The sequence below is a fragment of the Haemaphysalis longicornis genome, unplaced genomic scaffold (assembly GCF_048455015.1).
Source record: "Haemaphysalis longicornis isolate Haplotype H1 unplaced genomic scaffold, Haemaphysalis longicornis Haplotype H1 scaffold_3, whole genome shotgun sequence".
Taxonomy (NCBI): Eukaryota; Metazoa; Arthropoda; class Arachnida; order Ixodida; family Ixodidae; genus Haemaphysalis; species Haemaphysalis longicornis.
Genome location: NW_027526335.1, coordinates 28,832,153 through 28,848,764, shown reverse-complemented (window position 1 = coordinate 28,848,764; position 16,612 = coordinate 28,832,153). Strand labels below are relative to the sequence as shown.

The window sequence follows — 16,612 nt, the reverse complement described above, 5'->3', positions numbered from 1 at the left end:
TAATTTTTCGTGTGAAAAAAAAAATCAATTAGACTGTCAATACAGTATTTCTAGACATTCAGTAACCGGAGAAGAATTGGAAGTTAGAACCATATATGGCGCTTCACGCGCACGCGGGCGTATTTGTTTTGTGCTTATTTCAGTGCGTGATAAGTTTCGCATTGCATAACATTGCCGCGAACAGGAACTTGAATATTCGGAGTCTCCGCCTTTCAAAACATCAGAGTGGGGTCGTCAAGCTAAGCGCGGCTGCCAGAAGTTTCTAGAGAGCCATCCCGAGAAGTTATTTTTGGCTTGTCGGGGAGCGAGACCGGACGGCCGGACCATGTGCATGTGAGCAAGAGCTACAGGCGTGAATTGGTGTCGGTGAACTCGGGCAGGATGACCACGGGCACGTCAGAGCAGACACTTTCAACGAGCAGTGCTCAAAGCATCAAAGTCGAAGGCAATGAATTGTTTAAAGTCGGCGATTATAAAGGAGCCTTGGAAAAGTACACAAAAGCCTTGTCGATCGCGGACAGCAGTGACAGAGCTGTGTTGCTGAACAACAGAGCAGCAACTAACATCAAGCTTCTTCGGTATGAGGATGCCGTTAAAGACGCCTCTGAAGGTAAGCCGTTTCAACGTCCGTTTAAAATGCTTTGCCGTAGCTAGCTGAACGACGCCTCTCTCGCCTTTGCAGTTCTAGAGCTGAACCCTACGGATGTAAAGGCTCTTTTCCGTCGAAGTCAAGCTTGTGAGGCGTTGGGAAAAGTGAACGAAGCCTTCAAAGATGCCCGACAAGTGCTGCACTTGGAGCCCCAAAACACCGCCGTTCAACAGAGCCTGCGCAGGCTCAGTCAAACTTTACAACAAATTGCAAGTGAATCTTAATTCCGTGTCTGCTTTCGTCCATTCTCATTCTCGCACAGTTTTTCTCTGCGTTTTCTCGCCACTGCTTCGCGATAGTACTTCAGCGTCGCATGCGTGCTTGAACTCTGTCCAACAGCAATATTATTTTAGTGGTGACAAAGCCGCTATGAACTGCAACAAACTTTTTGTCTTGCAGGCGAAAGAAACTGCGAGTACATCCAACAAGGTATCGCAAATGATGGGTGTTATTGGGGACAGCAACTCATCGCTCGACCTTAAAAACCAGGTGGGAACACAGCTAAACGATTTCTCCAGACCTCGTACTCTTGGAGATGCTGATGTGTGCCGGACCATACTGTGATCCTTACTTTCAGGCCGCAAACAACCTTGTAGTGATAGCTCGAGAAAAGGCTGGAGCGGAGGCCATCCTTGCTGCTGATGGAATCTCGAAGTGCCTGAGTGCACTGCAGTCGCTCAAGAATGCTGAGTTCTCATTGTCGTGCATACGGATCTTCAGCGAACTGTGCAAAAAGAAACCTGAATGGGTAAGGCAATCTTTTTTTGCACGTGGCGTCAATGGTGTCAAGACCGAACCCACCTTTGCAGGCCTCAAGAGTGCTGAAAGAGTTTGGCCTTCCAGCGATGATTGGTCAGTTTGTCAGCAAAGATGCCCAGCATGTCACGGCGGTTCAGTACCTTTTCCAGACTATCATCAATGTCCTTAGTGGCGTGGATTCTAAAAACCCAAAGAAGCCAGATCCACAGATGATGAAAGGTAGATTCCTTTGAAGTCTTGTAGTCTTGTTTTCCATTAAACACCGTATAAAATGATATATATACTCTTTACAGATAATGAGGCAGACATTGATGCTGTGATGCTTACCCTTGTTAAGAGTTCCTCGAGCCGCGTAATGACAGCCTTGGGACGTGATGCCATTCTGGAACTGATCACAAAGAACGTCGACTACGACCATCTCAACTGGGGCATCAAACTGGTCGATGCCGATGGTAATGCACGACCAGGCTAAACGTTATAAAAGCTTACCAACAGCTGAGCTCGCTTTCTCACATTGCATTTGGGATTCAGGTCTTGCTGAATTACTGGAGGTTGCGAGTGAGCTTGAGGACATCAAATATGAAAGCAGCATGGACATCAGCCCAAACACGAGGCCCAACTGCTCTGTCGCATTCGAAAGGATCTACTTCTGCATGGACTACGACAAAGCAAAGGAGAAGTACCGGGAAAAAGTAATGGAGTATGTCAAGTGAGTAGAGCTGGATTGTAGTAGAATGTGCTTGCATTTGTTTGTGGCCTTTGCGTGCTGTGTTCACGGAACTCTGGTTGGTGTGTGCAGTTCAAAGCTGAGAGATCCCGAGATTGAAAGCAAGATTCGTGTCACCTCTGCAATCACAGCTCTGCTTTTGGTGAGTTTAAATTTGCCCCTGCAAAGATGGGATGAAATATAGTTATGTGTTTTTTTTTTCTTTCCAGGGGCCTCTCGATGTTGGCAATAACTGCCTAGCAGCACCAGGAGTAGTTGAAATGATGCTTGCCATGGCTGGTTCTGAGGACGAAATGCAGCAGGTACAGCACTCAGGGGGCTACGATTGTTGCTGTTGCTCAGAGTGTACCGATTTGTGAGCACCCCACTGGGGTTTATTAGCCCCGATGCTTGCTAAGATTCAGATTACCTTTAACTTTCAGAAATTATCCTGCAGCTCACACGAGTGGGCTGTGGAAGGTTATGATAGAAGTGGAATATTTTTAGATGCAGAGCATCTGATTCACTCGCCTTGTCCCTCCGGCGTCGTCGTCGTTGTCGTCGGCGTTGTCCACCCCTCCCCCATTCTCCTCGCCGTGCCAGCTGCGCTCTCCGCCGCTCACCCCCTTTCCTCTCCGATAGCGAACACTCTCTCACGAAAGGCATTGGATTGGATTGGATTCGATTCGATTGGCTTGGATTGGATTGGATTAAAGCGGATTGTGTTGCGTCATAGCCGCGGCAGACGCGCTGGGGCCGGCGCATGTGCAGTACTCTCTCTTCCGCGGTTTCCTCTACTTCGGGCGCGCTGCGCATATAACCGGTGTGCCGTTCTCCGGCGAAGTAACATCCACGCTTGGCTCAAACACCTAGAGTCCACGCCGCTTTACAAGTACGCCAACATCGTCATCGACTGGGACCGGCTTACGCAGTCCCCCCAACGTTATGCGCGCTATAAAACGCGGTCCCTTCGCCGCTCCGCCTATGCGTCGCATCTACACAGGGGTTCCCGCGAGGGGAGGTGGGAGTTTTTCTTTTGAGGTTTACAATCGATCGGGCTGCTAATGTTTTCACGAAGCCTATGGGCTGAAAATGGGCATTGAACGCTGCATCAGAATTAAAGATTTTTCGGCAAGGACTGTAGCATGAGATTTCTTTGCTGCATCTCAGACTTCTGCTTTGCCTCGCAGAGAATCGCAGCAGAAGCCATCATAGCAGCAGCTTCCAAAAAGGACAAGTGCACCAGTATCATCTCCATGGGGATGGGAATCCTGAAGAAGCTGTACAAGTCCCAAAACGACAACATCAGAGTCCGTGCGCTTGTTGTAAGTGGTTTTTATGACTATCAGTTGTAATACTGTTTCTGCCAATAGAGAGGCTGAAATTTAAAAAGGGGGAGGAGACTGAGCAGATAATGTCATAGGGTGTCCAAATGGCCTATGGCTGTAATTGGTAACCGAAATAATGTAGGAAAGGAGGTGCTGCTATTTTACACTTATGTGTGTTTTCAACAGGGTCTTTGCAAGCTGGGCTCTTTTGGCGGCACCGACAGCAGCATGCGGCCGTTCTCTGATGGTACTACCTTGACGCTGGTGGCTACATGCAGAAAGTGAGCAGGCTTTGGAGATTTTGCGTCCTGTGGGGTACTTGTTCAGATCACCATTGTTTATGCTGTTGTGGCCGTTCTTGGTGTGAACTACAAAAGCATGACCACATTCTAGCTTCCTCATCAACCCAAAGAAGGACAAAGACCTCAGAAAGTGGGCCGCTGAGGGACTGGCCTACCTCACTCTTGATGCAGAGGTCAAGGAGGATCTTATCGGCGACAAGGATGCGATACAAGCCCTCATCGACTTGGCAAAGGTCTATCTTGTAATCATTAACCCTACAGTACAGTTGCCTGCTTTGGTCCTAATTTTTTTTTTAATGTACACTACAACAGCAACAGACCATGATAGTTACAACAGACTATGTTAGTGACTACGATTTCAGTCTGATGTAAAAAAAGTGTGAACAATCCAAATACATGCTGTTACTACAGACTTTGAGGGAATCTTGGATGAAGTCTGTTGTAACAAGAGTTTGGACTTTTCAACTGTGATAAAAATACAGTAAAAGTATGCCAGTCATTTCTTAAGGTTCGGTTACAACTGACACAGGCTGATGTATAAGGTGGACAAACATTCAGGATGACTTGGGTTTACTGGTGGTTTTATGTTTCTGTTTATGGTTTTATGAAGCGCATCAAAAAATCTCATCTATGAGTCTTCTTACATTTGCTGCGCTCCTGTTGTCTGCCACCCCCTTCATCTTTTCATTTACTCATTCTATTATTACTACTCCTTCACTTCTTCAACCTACACTGACATTTACATTGCCTCCACATGAATACAAGCAAATTGCAAGTAAAGGTCTTGTTGCTAAGCTTGGAGATTTAGCCGTCAATATTGTATGAGGGTTTACATTTTTTGTGTTTCAGCTATGGTGACTTTCACATATAAACATCTGACCGGTTGGACTGACATTGTTAAATTTTAAATCCTATCACTTGACTGCCAGGACATCACCAAAATGTGTCGCTTCTACTAATTTACAGTTATATTTAGTTGTTTAAAATAATTGTTTTTCTTTGACCATCATTGTAAGTCAGAAGCACAGGCACTGCAAATGTATGAAATGATAGTTTGCCTGCATTTGAAAAGTCCACTGTAGAGTTGCAAAAAACCAGTCTGTTATATTCAAATGTATGTTGTCACAGAATCCGCAGTAAAAGAAGTTTAATCAATGGCACAAGTAAGAATCCGAACCAGACATTGCAAATAAGTAATGTTGTATCCAAATAATGGTTGTAACGATATTGCACTGTACTTCCAATAGGCCTTTGTGGAGCCTAGTTAGTTTGTAACGTGTATGCTCTTCCTAGACTGGGAATTGAGTGGAATATAGAAGTAGAAGTGTACATAGTTTGGATGCTATAAAATCTGTATTTCTGGGGCTTGAAAACTTCCCAGACACAAGAGATTTTTCCTCTTTGCTTCTGTGTGTTGAGCTGAAAGTACAGTTATCAATCATGGCGCTTAGCTTGCAGTAAGGGCTAAAGAAAAAGAGAGAGAGAGAGAAAGGGTGTCGGGCTGAGCATGATGGGCCGTTTCGTACAAGTGCTTCGCTTTCTTGCAGACTGAGCAAAAATCCGTCCTTTACGGCGTGCTCACAACATTGGTCAATCTGACGAACAGCTATGAAAAGCAGGAAATCATACCGGAGCTCAAGGAGCTTGCCAAGTTTGCCAAGCAGCATGTACCGGAGGAACATGCCCTGGTGAGTCTCTGTCTGTACTTTAAATGCAAGGCTGAAGCTTCAGAAAAGAAAATATTCCCATGGCTGTGTCTTCGCCTGCTGCACTTGAAAGAATGTTAAAAACATTTGCCTATTCTGACTGGGCTCTAATTACTTGATGTCGTCATGATGCAATATTCTTTCATTTCCTTGTTCAGTCACTTAGTCGTGATCACATATAGGCCCCCCTTTTGGAGTACTTTTGGTGTGAGCTGTGGTTTTGAAAATCGCGCACCTTGCCTGCATAGGTGACCGGCAAAAAGTGCAAAGGCTCATGGGTGCATTGTTTTCTCCCGCGGAGTACCGCCACTTCCAGTTCGGGAGCTCTCCTGGCCTCCCGTACGCCGTCGGCTTTCATGCCCGTGTGTGCTTGTTGGTTATTTGTTTCCACCGGGGAAAACGAAAACGCTCATGCATCGAGAATTCCATAAATAACAACGATTTACCCTACTAGGGGTTTATCTGACAGGTAAGCACCCTGTGACAAATAAACAACACGCACACCACACGCACCTGAAAGCCGCCGGCGTACGGGAGGGCAGGAGAGATCTCGAACCGAGTGGGGGAGCAAACGACGTAGCCATGAGCCTTTGCGCTTTTTACCGGTCACCTATTGCACATTTATACCTGTTTGCCTTCCTGCGGTCTAGTTTCACTGGTAATTTTTCTTGATTAATTACCAGTTGACTCTATTTCTTTCAATTCCGTACTAGTCACCGCAATTACATGTGCATCTTCAGTCACCTGAGGGTATCATCACTTTTGAAATTTAATCATTTTTGAAAAACGTTATTACACCGCCTGTGCTTATCTCATTTTTACCTTATTCTGATCGATGAGTTCTATTATGCTTTCACACTTGACATCCTCCCTGTATTTGCTGTATTGTCATTTACGAGAACGACCTGAACACCCCAAAGACATGATCATTAAACTTCAACCCACCACACACAGCCTGGGATGCAGCTGTCTGGCGCTTAGCCCTGAGCTGGCCTTAGAAACTAACAAAATTTCTCCTTGTACATGGCTGTTGTAAACCAACCCCTCAGATGCATTGCACCATTCATTCCGATGGAATACCTATCACATCAGTGCAGCCAAATTAATTTCCTTGGAATGCCTCTAGTCAGTCGCAATAGCCCTCAGCTGTGACCGCAAGCCCCAGCTAAACTGGGCAAATAAAGTTTATTCACTCAATCACTCTGAGTTGTGCAGCTGCGACAGGATTGGAGGGTTAATTAAGCTGTGTCTGATCTTTCATCTTTCCAACAAGTATGGAGGAACCCTTACTTCAGCTGTAGCACTCCGAGACGTCTCGTGTATGACACCCCTTTTTATGGACTCTCACATGTCCACAAAAAAGTCTCTTGGTCTTCAACTGGGTTATGCTGCATGCCATTTATCCTGCATACTTGCATTAACGGCTTTGGGAGTCTGTGGCATAATGGTTACCATCCTTGCTTTGTCATCTAAAGGACCATGGTTTGGTGGTGATCATTAGACTGTTGAAATTTTTTTTTTTTGGCCTTCTTTTCTCCAGCGCCAATTTCTGAAGCTCAGATAAAACTGCGTAAGTCCTGAGTGAAATATTCCTGCGGGAATAAGTCCTGTGTAAGTCCTGAGTGAATTGATGCTTTTGCCTTCAAAGATTTAAGAGCAGCCCTGGACATCCTTGCACACCTCTGTGGCTGAGTGCAAACATGCGTTGGTGCTACTCACTCTCGTGTTTCTGAACCCTGTGACTGTCCCGTTTTGCAGGATGCCAAAGAACATGTGGACAAGCGAACAAAGATTCTTGCGGAATCGGGTGTCACCGTAGCCCTTGTAGCACTTTCAACAACCGAGAGCAAGAACAGTCGGGAAATGATAGCCAGGTACTAAACTCTACGAGTTTCACATTTATAGCTCAACTTGAGTTTGTTTGAAAAACTCCTTCATAAATGCTAGCTGATGGTGCAGAACAGAGCTTGCTTTTTTAAAGCCGTGGCGAAAGCTGACGGGTTTAAAGGTCTGGGGCCGAATCCTACTGTGACCAGCAGGTTGCTGTCGTATGGAATTTCCTTTGAAGTGCATTATTGCACACTGGGTTGGAAACAGCTTCTGATGTTTTTCACTTCTGTTTTTTCTTGCGAGTGTAGAACTTGTGGCCTCGCAAAGACTGGGTACTTTCCTTAAAAGAAATGTGTGCGATGCTCACACTAGTGAAAGTTAGTGCAAGTAAGAAAGGGGCCCTAATGATGAGATGTCTTTACATTTGTCACCTATTTGCAGGGTCTTCAATGCGATATGCGAACACCAGGAACTTCGTGGCCACGTTGTTCAGCAGGGTGGCGCAAAGGTAAGGAGGTGGCAAGCCGAGATTGCACACATTTAAACAGCACAGTCTGTCTTAGTTCCTTACGTTGCAGCGAGATTTTTTTTTTCACAAGCTGAGTACCACGTTCCATCTTCCAAGGTGTTAATAACCAAAGTTCTTTTGTCATTCTTCAACACTGATCTTCCTTTTTTCTGTGTATTGCATGCGTGCGTGCATGTGTGGGCATGGTTTTTAAGTTCACAGAACTGCTTTGTAGGATGACTTGAATGAGGTGATAAGCGCAAGGCCGTGTCCTATGCAGGCCCTGCTAAAGCTTGCCCTGGAGAACACCGACAATGGAAAAACAATCGCAGCACAGGCTTTGGCTCGGCTTGGCATCACCATCAATCCAGAAGTCGCCTTTCCGGGGCAGAGGGTAAGCCACAGTTTGCTAATGCCGTTTCAGGTCAAGAATGGAATGAATCCAAGTTTGTCTCAACAGTGTTTGTCACATGTGAACCCTGTTTACAGGCCCACACAAGAATTGTTAAAAGAACTAGAACTTACTTGTCGAGGCAGGAAGATTAGGGAGGGAATAGCTTTACGACTGGTATCACAAGCATATACTATGCTGCTCAACACAGCAGAAATGGAATACGTAGTGAAATTGTTGACATTTTTCTTAGTGAGCGGTGTCCATAAAAAAACGAGGGAATACCCCTTTCTGTTCGATGTATGCTTCACCTGACGTCAGCGTTGTACTGCAGCCAAGTTTCTAGATTTAACTTGCCTCAAGGAAAATGAAGTGAAATTAAAGTCAACAAAAAGCGGTTAAATTGTCTTTGTGCACAAAGTTGCCATGTCTAACCTCTGAAATTCCCCATTGCAGGCTGCTGAGGTTATACGGCCCCTTATGGCTTTGCTGCACCCGGAATGCTCAGCATTGCAGAATTTCGAATCCTTGATGGCACTCACAAATCTTGCAACAGTCAGTGAAAGCGTCCGGTGAGTACATGTACAGCCTATAAGTTGTGCTTCCCTCTACAGCAGTTTTCTTAACTTTTCTTCTTGCATGGTAACTCACTGCAAAAACAGGGAAGAAAAAAAAACCAAAGCCCCTTTCTTAACTCTTTCGCGACCGCCGGAAAATTGACCGATTTTTAGGGGTCCAAGAAAACTTTTTTCTTCTAAAAAATTGGTTAGGCACTTATTGCAGGAAAGCAAAATGCAGAATATTTAACGGCCTTTCCAATAACACAGTTTTTTAAATGTTTTCATATATCATAGTTGCGAAGAAAAATATCAAAATCAAAATTTTTGTCAAGTTGTTGAAAGAGAATAATAAAAAAGGAGTTGTGTCTATCAAACCACCGGTAGTAGAAAAAAATTAGAATATACATTTTGTAGGGAAGCATTTCAAAAATACCCTAGAAAAAATGTCGACTTGCGCGGAACAGTTTGTCAGATATAAAAAAAATGTAAGCACGCACGGTGCTGGTGTCATGCGGTGAAGCCCAACCTCCAATTCAAAATGTGCAATTTCGGGTGGTTCGCTGGAAGAAATCTGGCGGTTTGACATTTTAAGAGGCACCAATTTGCCCCCACATAACGTAAAAACATCTTGTCAGTGACTGACTTTGCATTTACAGCCAGCACAATATTTGGGACAAGCACGCGATGCAGAAAAAAACATGCATGAAGTTGAAAACGGAATGCCGTGGTTGATACTTGTTGACTTTCACTGTCAATTATCTCTCAAAACATAAACTAGCAGTTTATTACCATCTTCTTACTCGCAATTGCAGCCTTGCTTGCAGGAATGAGGTGCGATGCGCTAGAATCGTGCCCTGCAAACTTTGGCCGAGTAGCAGTTGCGTGATAAAAAAGATCAGCACAACGAGCCTCCTCCATTGCAGCGCCACCTAACATTTTTGAAATGAAACATTACAGAAACTTATCGGAGACTCCGTCCGAATAGACAGTTCAACTAAGCAGCAACACTAGACACCCGGAGATACCCTCGTATGGAAACGAAACTGGAAGGCGAACAGCTGGCAGTGTGTAAGGCCGGTTTGAAGTGCTGTCCTCGTTGGAGCAGACATCTGGCGACTGGGTGTGATCTTTTGACTTGCATAGGAAGTTCTTATCGCAGAAATTGGGTTAGGGTGGGGGGAAATCAGGAGCGGCGTGCTTTGTTCGAGGATCAATCGCGGACGCTCAAGGTGCCATGGCAGGTAGCATTGAAGTTGGGTAACTGCATAGTAGCGCTAAATATAAATTTCGCGACACAGAAACAAAACCGAAACTGTTGTAAACTGTTTGCAAATGGTCCTGTGGTAAGTAGAACTGCAACACAACTAAGAACAACATGCACAAAGGCAATAAAACTGCCTAAAATCATAAAGTAGCTTTGCAAACAGGCACTTCTTGACATTTTCAGTTGATTTCTGGGATTATTACTGTCAGAGTGCGATCCTGACGATTGAAAATCGTTTGCTAGTTCACCATTCACGCCCTGATAGCAAAAAACAAATGCTGGTGCAAAGTAATTGAGTTGCACACATTCTTTGTTGGTAGCAGTTACGTGCGATGACCACGCCCCTTTTTCACACCCAGGTGATTCAAACGCGTGTAAAAAACACGTTTTCGTTGCAAAAATGGAAACAAAACTGATTTTGAAAGGCCATTTTCTGATCTAACTCCAAACAGCTTTACTTGTTCGAGCAACGCCTGGAACACTATGGAAAGGCGCTCCCAAAGTATCGTTCAAATTGAACGATTTTGAATAGGCGCGGTCGCGAAAGAGTTAAGATTGTTAAAACGCAAAGCTTTTTCCCGTGCAACCTGAGCCAAAGTTAAAATCCAAACTGCTTTGACCATGTCAAAGTGGCACAATCGGGTAGGCATTGGCTGCATAACGCGAGAGACCCAGGTTTAATTCCGACCATGGGAAGCGTTTTTGTCTTGAGGCGCTTGATGTGCCTTTGTTTACCATCATCATCGATTTTTGAAACCCATTGTGCAAAGTTGGCTTCCCTGCAGTGCGTTCTCACGTTTTGACACCATCAGTAAGGCGTAGAGAGGTTCGCTTTAAAAAGGGAAGGAGAAGCAGTTTGTGGCAGGAACTTTGTGGACTTTCACTGATAAACATAGTTGAAACAATACTGATTACAATGAATTGACGTATGGGTACTGTACACGAGCGATTATACAGGTGTGTCATCTAAGCGGTAGATGTTAATCGTTCTGGCTGTGAGGTTTTCTTGTTATGTTCCGCATCTCAATTTTGCTGCATTGTTGTTTGATCGAGGAGATGGGACATTAGGTGGCGAGCGGAATTTGATTTTGATGCCAATGCTCCCACCACGCAGAGCACGCATGATCAAGGACGGAGGCATCACTACGATAGAGAACTACTGCTACGAGGACCACCCCATGCTGAAACGTGCTGGAGTCCAGTGCGTCCTGAACCTGATGCAGAGTGAAGAGGCAAGCAGTTTCCTTTCCTTTACTTGCCCCGTTTGTTTCTAGCGAAGCAAGGTTGAAGCGTATGACAAATAACTGCAGCGATAATTTCTTTGGTTGGGCACATTATGGGAAATACGCAATCTTGGCCACTATCTGGTGAGCTGATGGTGAGTTGGACGAGAAGTCTGCTGCGGTGGTTGCTTTTGAGGGATCCTATGGGAGACAGTGCTGAAGCAACCCCTCCTCCCATTTATTTTTTGTTATTAAAGCTTTGCTGAAGCACGACCGCCCCCACGATTGGCAAATGATGTGCTTGTTTAACAGGCCGTGAAGGTGTTCGAGAAGGGCGATCGTGTGAAGTACCTCACCCTGTGCCTCGAGGATGATGACTACGAGACTGCTTTGGCCGCCGCTGGAGCATTGGCCATACTCACGTCGGTCAGCAATCCCGCCTGCCAGAAGGTGGTAGAGGTAAGTGACAAGGGAGCTGAGCCTTTAGCGGTGAAGCCCCTTCGGGGCTGGGGTTGTTAGTGTCTCCTGTTGTCATCGTCGTCGTCATCCCTCTCATGTAGTCACGGTACCACAACACCCGGAGATTCGTTAACACCTCGCGCTAGAGAGGTGCGTGCTTCGAAGACAAGACAATTTTACAGCTAAGCTGTATACCTCTACCCTCCCCAGGTGTCACGTTAGTGGAGATGGCGCGGGATTTTTGACCATATGTAGGGCAGCTTGTTGGGTCTCAAGAAGGCACTTAGGAGACTTGTGAACCTTGCCTGGTCAGGTGCTTCATTGGGTTAAAGCCTAGGGGTTCTAGCAATGCGATTTACGTGCATTTTTTCACAAGAAAATAATCTGCAGAAGTGCGTTATTTCCCCCGCACCATCCTCCTTATCGGTTCTTCGATGTTGGAAATGATGGCATGTTTGTGGGGAATCATTTGCGCCATGAACTGTCCGTGAACACACTGTTGTACCATCAGAGAAAGCCTTCTTGTAACTGGGCCAGATTTGTGAACCCTTGAAATTTTCAAGTTTTAACATGTGCTGTGCTGGATGAGGGCTCTTTTGGAGAAAGTTGGGGCTGAATATGATGCTGTTTTCAGGCCAGTTGACAAACATTTGTGCAAAATACCCGCCACAACATGTTTTCTGTTCTCCGTTGGAAACTAGACATTGGTTAGGAACAGGCCAAAAGGAACAAAAATTCCAACAAACCTGAAGTTCAACTTTAAGGATAAGAGGTATTTCACAGTCTGAAACAATTTGCGTCCTTGGTGTAACATTTCATGAAAACCTTTCGTGGACACCACTCATAGCTCGCCTTAGAACAAACCTTTGTCGAGCTCATACTTAATCACAGCGCGAAGGACGGGACAGACAGAAAGATCAACCACTGGCAGCGCCTGTCCAGTGGTTGATCTTTCTGTCTGTCCCTTCGTTCGCGCTGTGATTAAAGTATGAACACGCACCAACTCGCCCAACTTGCATCTGTCCTTTGTCAAGCTGTGGGCGCACTAAACCGGCTAAGATACTACCTGCTTGCGAGTGTAAAACGTCAAGTTTACTATGTCCTTTTTCATTCGCGGCTGAATTATTGCTTTCTAGTATGGTCTACCACAATGAAAAGAAACCAAAATAACCTTATGTACTTCAAGAATGAGCAATACCCGCTTTTGCAAATCTAAAGTATTCTGAAAGCTGTACAGCATACTTTAACATATACGAAATATTACTAGTATGGTAACTCTACACGCAAAAATTAACCCTGGAAGTACTGTGCCAGTATAATTCTGATCAATTGTTGTTTGAATTGAATTACAATGTTGAATTACCGAGGGTAACAGAGTGGGCCCCTAGGGAAGGCAAGCCTGGCAGGGGGAGGCAGAAAGTTAGATGGGCAGAAGAGATCAAGTTTGCGGGGATGACTTGGTTGCAGTGAGCACTGGAGATCTATGGGAGAGGCCTTTGCCTTGCAGTGGGTGTAGATAGGCTGATGATGATGATGGCCATGTTCATAGCAGCCCGTATGAACTGAGAATGTGCTTGGTAGAAAAGTGCTGTTCTCGAACAGGCTATGTTATGGTGATCAGAGGTTAATATGGCATATCCCTCACCTCCTCAATCAATACCCTGATATTCTGGATCTCATTCGATATCATATCTCTAACAAAGTAAATAATGTAATGAAAGAAAAATTGCTGATGCAAATAAAAATTACCGGTGACAGCAGTTTTTGCCACTGTCCAGTGTCTGAATGATGTGTTCATCACGAGATTTTTTTGTTTCTTGTTTTACTGGTTCCGAAATCAGATGTGTGTTTATTATTTTGTACTGATATGATTAAGCCAGTGTGCACTTTTTTTTATTTATTTCGACGATCATATGTAAATCGCTTTTTTTTTCGTCTCTCTCTAGTTCGTGCAGAAAGATTTGTTGTTCCTTGTGATCCCGCTGCTTCCCTAATAGCTACAGGTGGCAAGGCCCTGTCACACATTTTTGTTTTGCCTTTAGCCATGCCACCCAAGATAGTTAATTGTCTAAATGTGAACAGATACAACAATCTTTTCTATGTTTTACTCAAAAATATTTGTTGCACCTTAACATTATCATGTAGTTTGCATCTGTCATACAGTACCGTATTTACCCGATTCTAACGCGCACTTTTTTTCCGAAAAAATACGCTGAAAAATCGCATGCGCGTTAGAATCGGATACAAAACCGAAACTGCCGAAACAGCGGAAATTTCGTCCCACCCATCGCCATCGCCATCTCAAGATGGCGCCAAAGCTTTTAGCAACGATTTTTCGGACGCAGCAAGCCTAGGCGCCTAGGCTTTTCTATCGGCGTTCAAACAAATCGTCAAATCGTTTCACTTGCGCTCTTGATAACAGCAATGGCAGCAACAGCTCCCACGCTTTCAAGCGACGAGGAGCGAGATGAGTGAGATTACTTCGGGAAATAAATCGCCCGTTTCTCTCGCATTCGTTTGTCTGGGCCACAAAGTCCCATGCGCGTTAAAATCGGAGGTGCAAGTTTTTTCGTTTTTTTTTGCCAGGAAAATCGGGTGCGCGTTAGAATCGGGGGCGCGTTAGAATCGGGTAAATACGGTATGCGCTCCAGATTTATGCAAGTGCGCAATAGCTTGCTTGACCAGAACAGCGAAGTTGTTGAAAACTTTCAGTCTCGTGCAACAAGCTTGCAAGTGTAAACAGCTTCATTATTTTAAAGGTACAGCCATATGATTTCTGAACGGGGACACCTTAAAACCAAAACACTTTTCCTCTAGAACATCTGAACATGTTTTTAGATCTACCAGCCAAAATGAATGCTGGCCACCATCACAGTGAGCATGCAGCAACATACTTTTAACTGCACGCAAGATGAAAAGAGTTATTCAGAAACTTTCCCCCAGCTAAAACAATAAAAAAATGCAGCCTTACTTATTCCTTTATGCAGTTTATAAATCCTACATTGAAATTAGTGGAGGGTTTGTAGTAGTAGTAGTATGCATTGTCGGATGAGCGGAGGGCTTGTATACGAACAGTTCTGTTATGTATAGGCACCACACGGCGTCACCTTTTAGATTTCAAAAAGTTTTGTGCCAAACTAAAATTATCTCTACCAATTTATTTTGAAATTTCTTGCGGTTAGCCCACTATATAAAATGCCAACTTTCATACGAATTAGAGGACACGCACTTCATAAAAAATGGTTGGCTGTCCCTTTAATGCTTCTTGCAAGGTTTCGACAATCTTCACTTAGTCAGCCTCCAGGCAGCTGCACTGTGTACGGTCAGGGAAGTTTGCCACTCCTTCCCCATTCCATGGCTCATGTGTTGCGCCTTTCCATGTCGAGACCTGGACTGGGCACAAATGGACATGGTGTGCCATGCACGCAGGTCAAGGACTGGGAGGAGATCTTTGGCGGCCTGGCTGCCCACAAGGACGAGGGCCTGCAGCACCGCGGCCTCTGCATCCTGCACAACCTGGTGCACTCCACCAGGGAGGTGGCCGAGCGGGTGGTGGACAGCAAGCTGCTCGAGGTGCTCCTCGCCATCACCCAGGTCGAGGGCACGGCCAGCAGCGACAAAGTGCGCAAGCTCGCTGAGGAGACGCTCGCCAAGGCCGAGCAGTGGAAGCTCATCGAGAAGTCGGGGCAGCTGGCCGAACCGCCCCAGCAATCGCCCGCGGGGGATGCTGCCGCTGAAGAAGCCAGCGAGGAATAAAGACTTTGTTCTTGAAGCTTTTGTTGGTGTGGCTAATTAGCGGACCAAAGGATGTCAGTGGCCAAAGCTAGGGCCATTTCCTCAGATCTAACGCTAACACCCCTCACTTCCTGCACAAAGGTGCATGTTGTTGTGCTGAGCATCAATTTATGGCCTGTGTTGATTCTGTATAACCAGCGGTTTATAACAGCTCGTAGGTTAGTGGTAGCAAGGGCTGTAAATGTGTAGCAACCATAGGCAGGTGCATGGAGTGGGGGAGGGGTGGCCACTCCCCTCCAAGCGTCTAAGGGGACCGCTAAATCTGCCCCAAGCCTTCTTTCGAACGAGCACACCCTGCAATGGTTTAAAGCGTATAGTTATGGCCATGCAGGTTATCGATAATTGCAGTCGCTCTTGATACTGCATTCCGAGAACTGCACACTTCCCACCTTTACCAAAGGAAAGCTCGAGACCACAGGCATTGAGAAAAACACGTCATTGCTTCATTTTCATTTGTGCATTCATTGCAAAGCTTTTTTTTTTTTTACTTGGCCAATGCATCTAACAAATAACAGCTAAATGCGGGAAACGTTAAAAATCCCTGTTTTAGAGTTGGGGGCATTAAAAAATGTGGCAACAATTAATTAGTGATCTGCAGTTATTCTCATTAACAGAAACCTGTACAAAAAAAAAAACCCATTGTTTTGTTTCTGATCAATCCACCTATATCACATGTTGTGCAGAACACAAAATGCTGCATAAAAAAGTTCCAAGAATAAATAAAACTTCAAAATTAATAATTTATTATTTATAAAGTAAATAATTAAAATATATGAAACAAATGAATCCATTTGTTTATTTTATATTCCCCACAATTATGATGAGGGGGACTGCGATTGCGGAACTGCGCTTCTCAACGGAGAACCCTGCACACACCTATGGTAGCGACGTGTAACGTGTATGCAGCAAGCAAAAGCGATGGCTCTAAGCAATGCAACAGCGCATGCAAGGTGTGTCAGGAAAATTAAATAGGAAGCTTTATCATTTGCTGTGATTTGTTGTAGTAGTACCAGGGCGCACACTCGTCAGATGAGTGCACGATATCGTGAAGTATTCATTAAACATTTAACTATGCTTTATCTCGCAATCAAAAACAAGCTTAACTTCTTAATAGCCAGTAGAATTTAAACTT

General features: G+C 44.9%; 1 protein-coding gene across 2 annotated transcripts; it reads left to right on the top strand.

The window, feature by feature from the left end:
* Positions 1-115: 115 nt before the first annotated feature.
* On the top strand, positions 116-15,457 carry Unc-45 (unc-45 myosin chaperone). Of its 2 annotated transcripts, none has more exons than XM_077702751.1 (20): positions 116-610; positions 683-858; positions 1,049-1,138; positions 1,227-1,397; positions 1,459-1,627; positions 1,702-1,860; positions 1,940-2,117; positions 2,208-2,277; positions 2,345-2,437; positions 3,305-3,439; positions 3,629-3,723; positions 3,836-3,977; positions 5,292-5,432; positions 7,209-7,324; positions 7,722-7,788; positions 8,069-8,182; positions 8,636-8,751; positions 11,118-11,235; positions 11,539-11,685; positions 15,115-15,457. In XM_077702751.1, the coding sequence occupies exons 1-20, from the start codon at positions 382-384 to the stop codon at positions 15,439-15,441; spliced, it is 2,853 nt and encodes a 950-aa protein (XP_077558877.1). In that variant the 5' UTR covers positions 116-381; the 3' UTR covers positions 15,442-15,457. The 2 variants fall into 2 exon arrangements, with proteins under 2 accessions (XP_077558877.1, XP_077558876.1); XM_077702750.1 differs by having other exon boundaries at positions 470-610; positions 683-862.
* Positions 15,458-16,612: the final 1,155 nt, after the last annotated feature.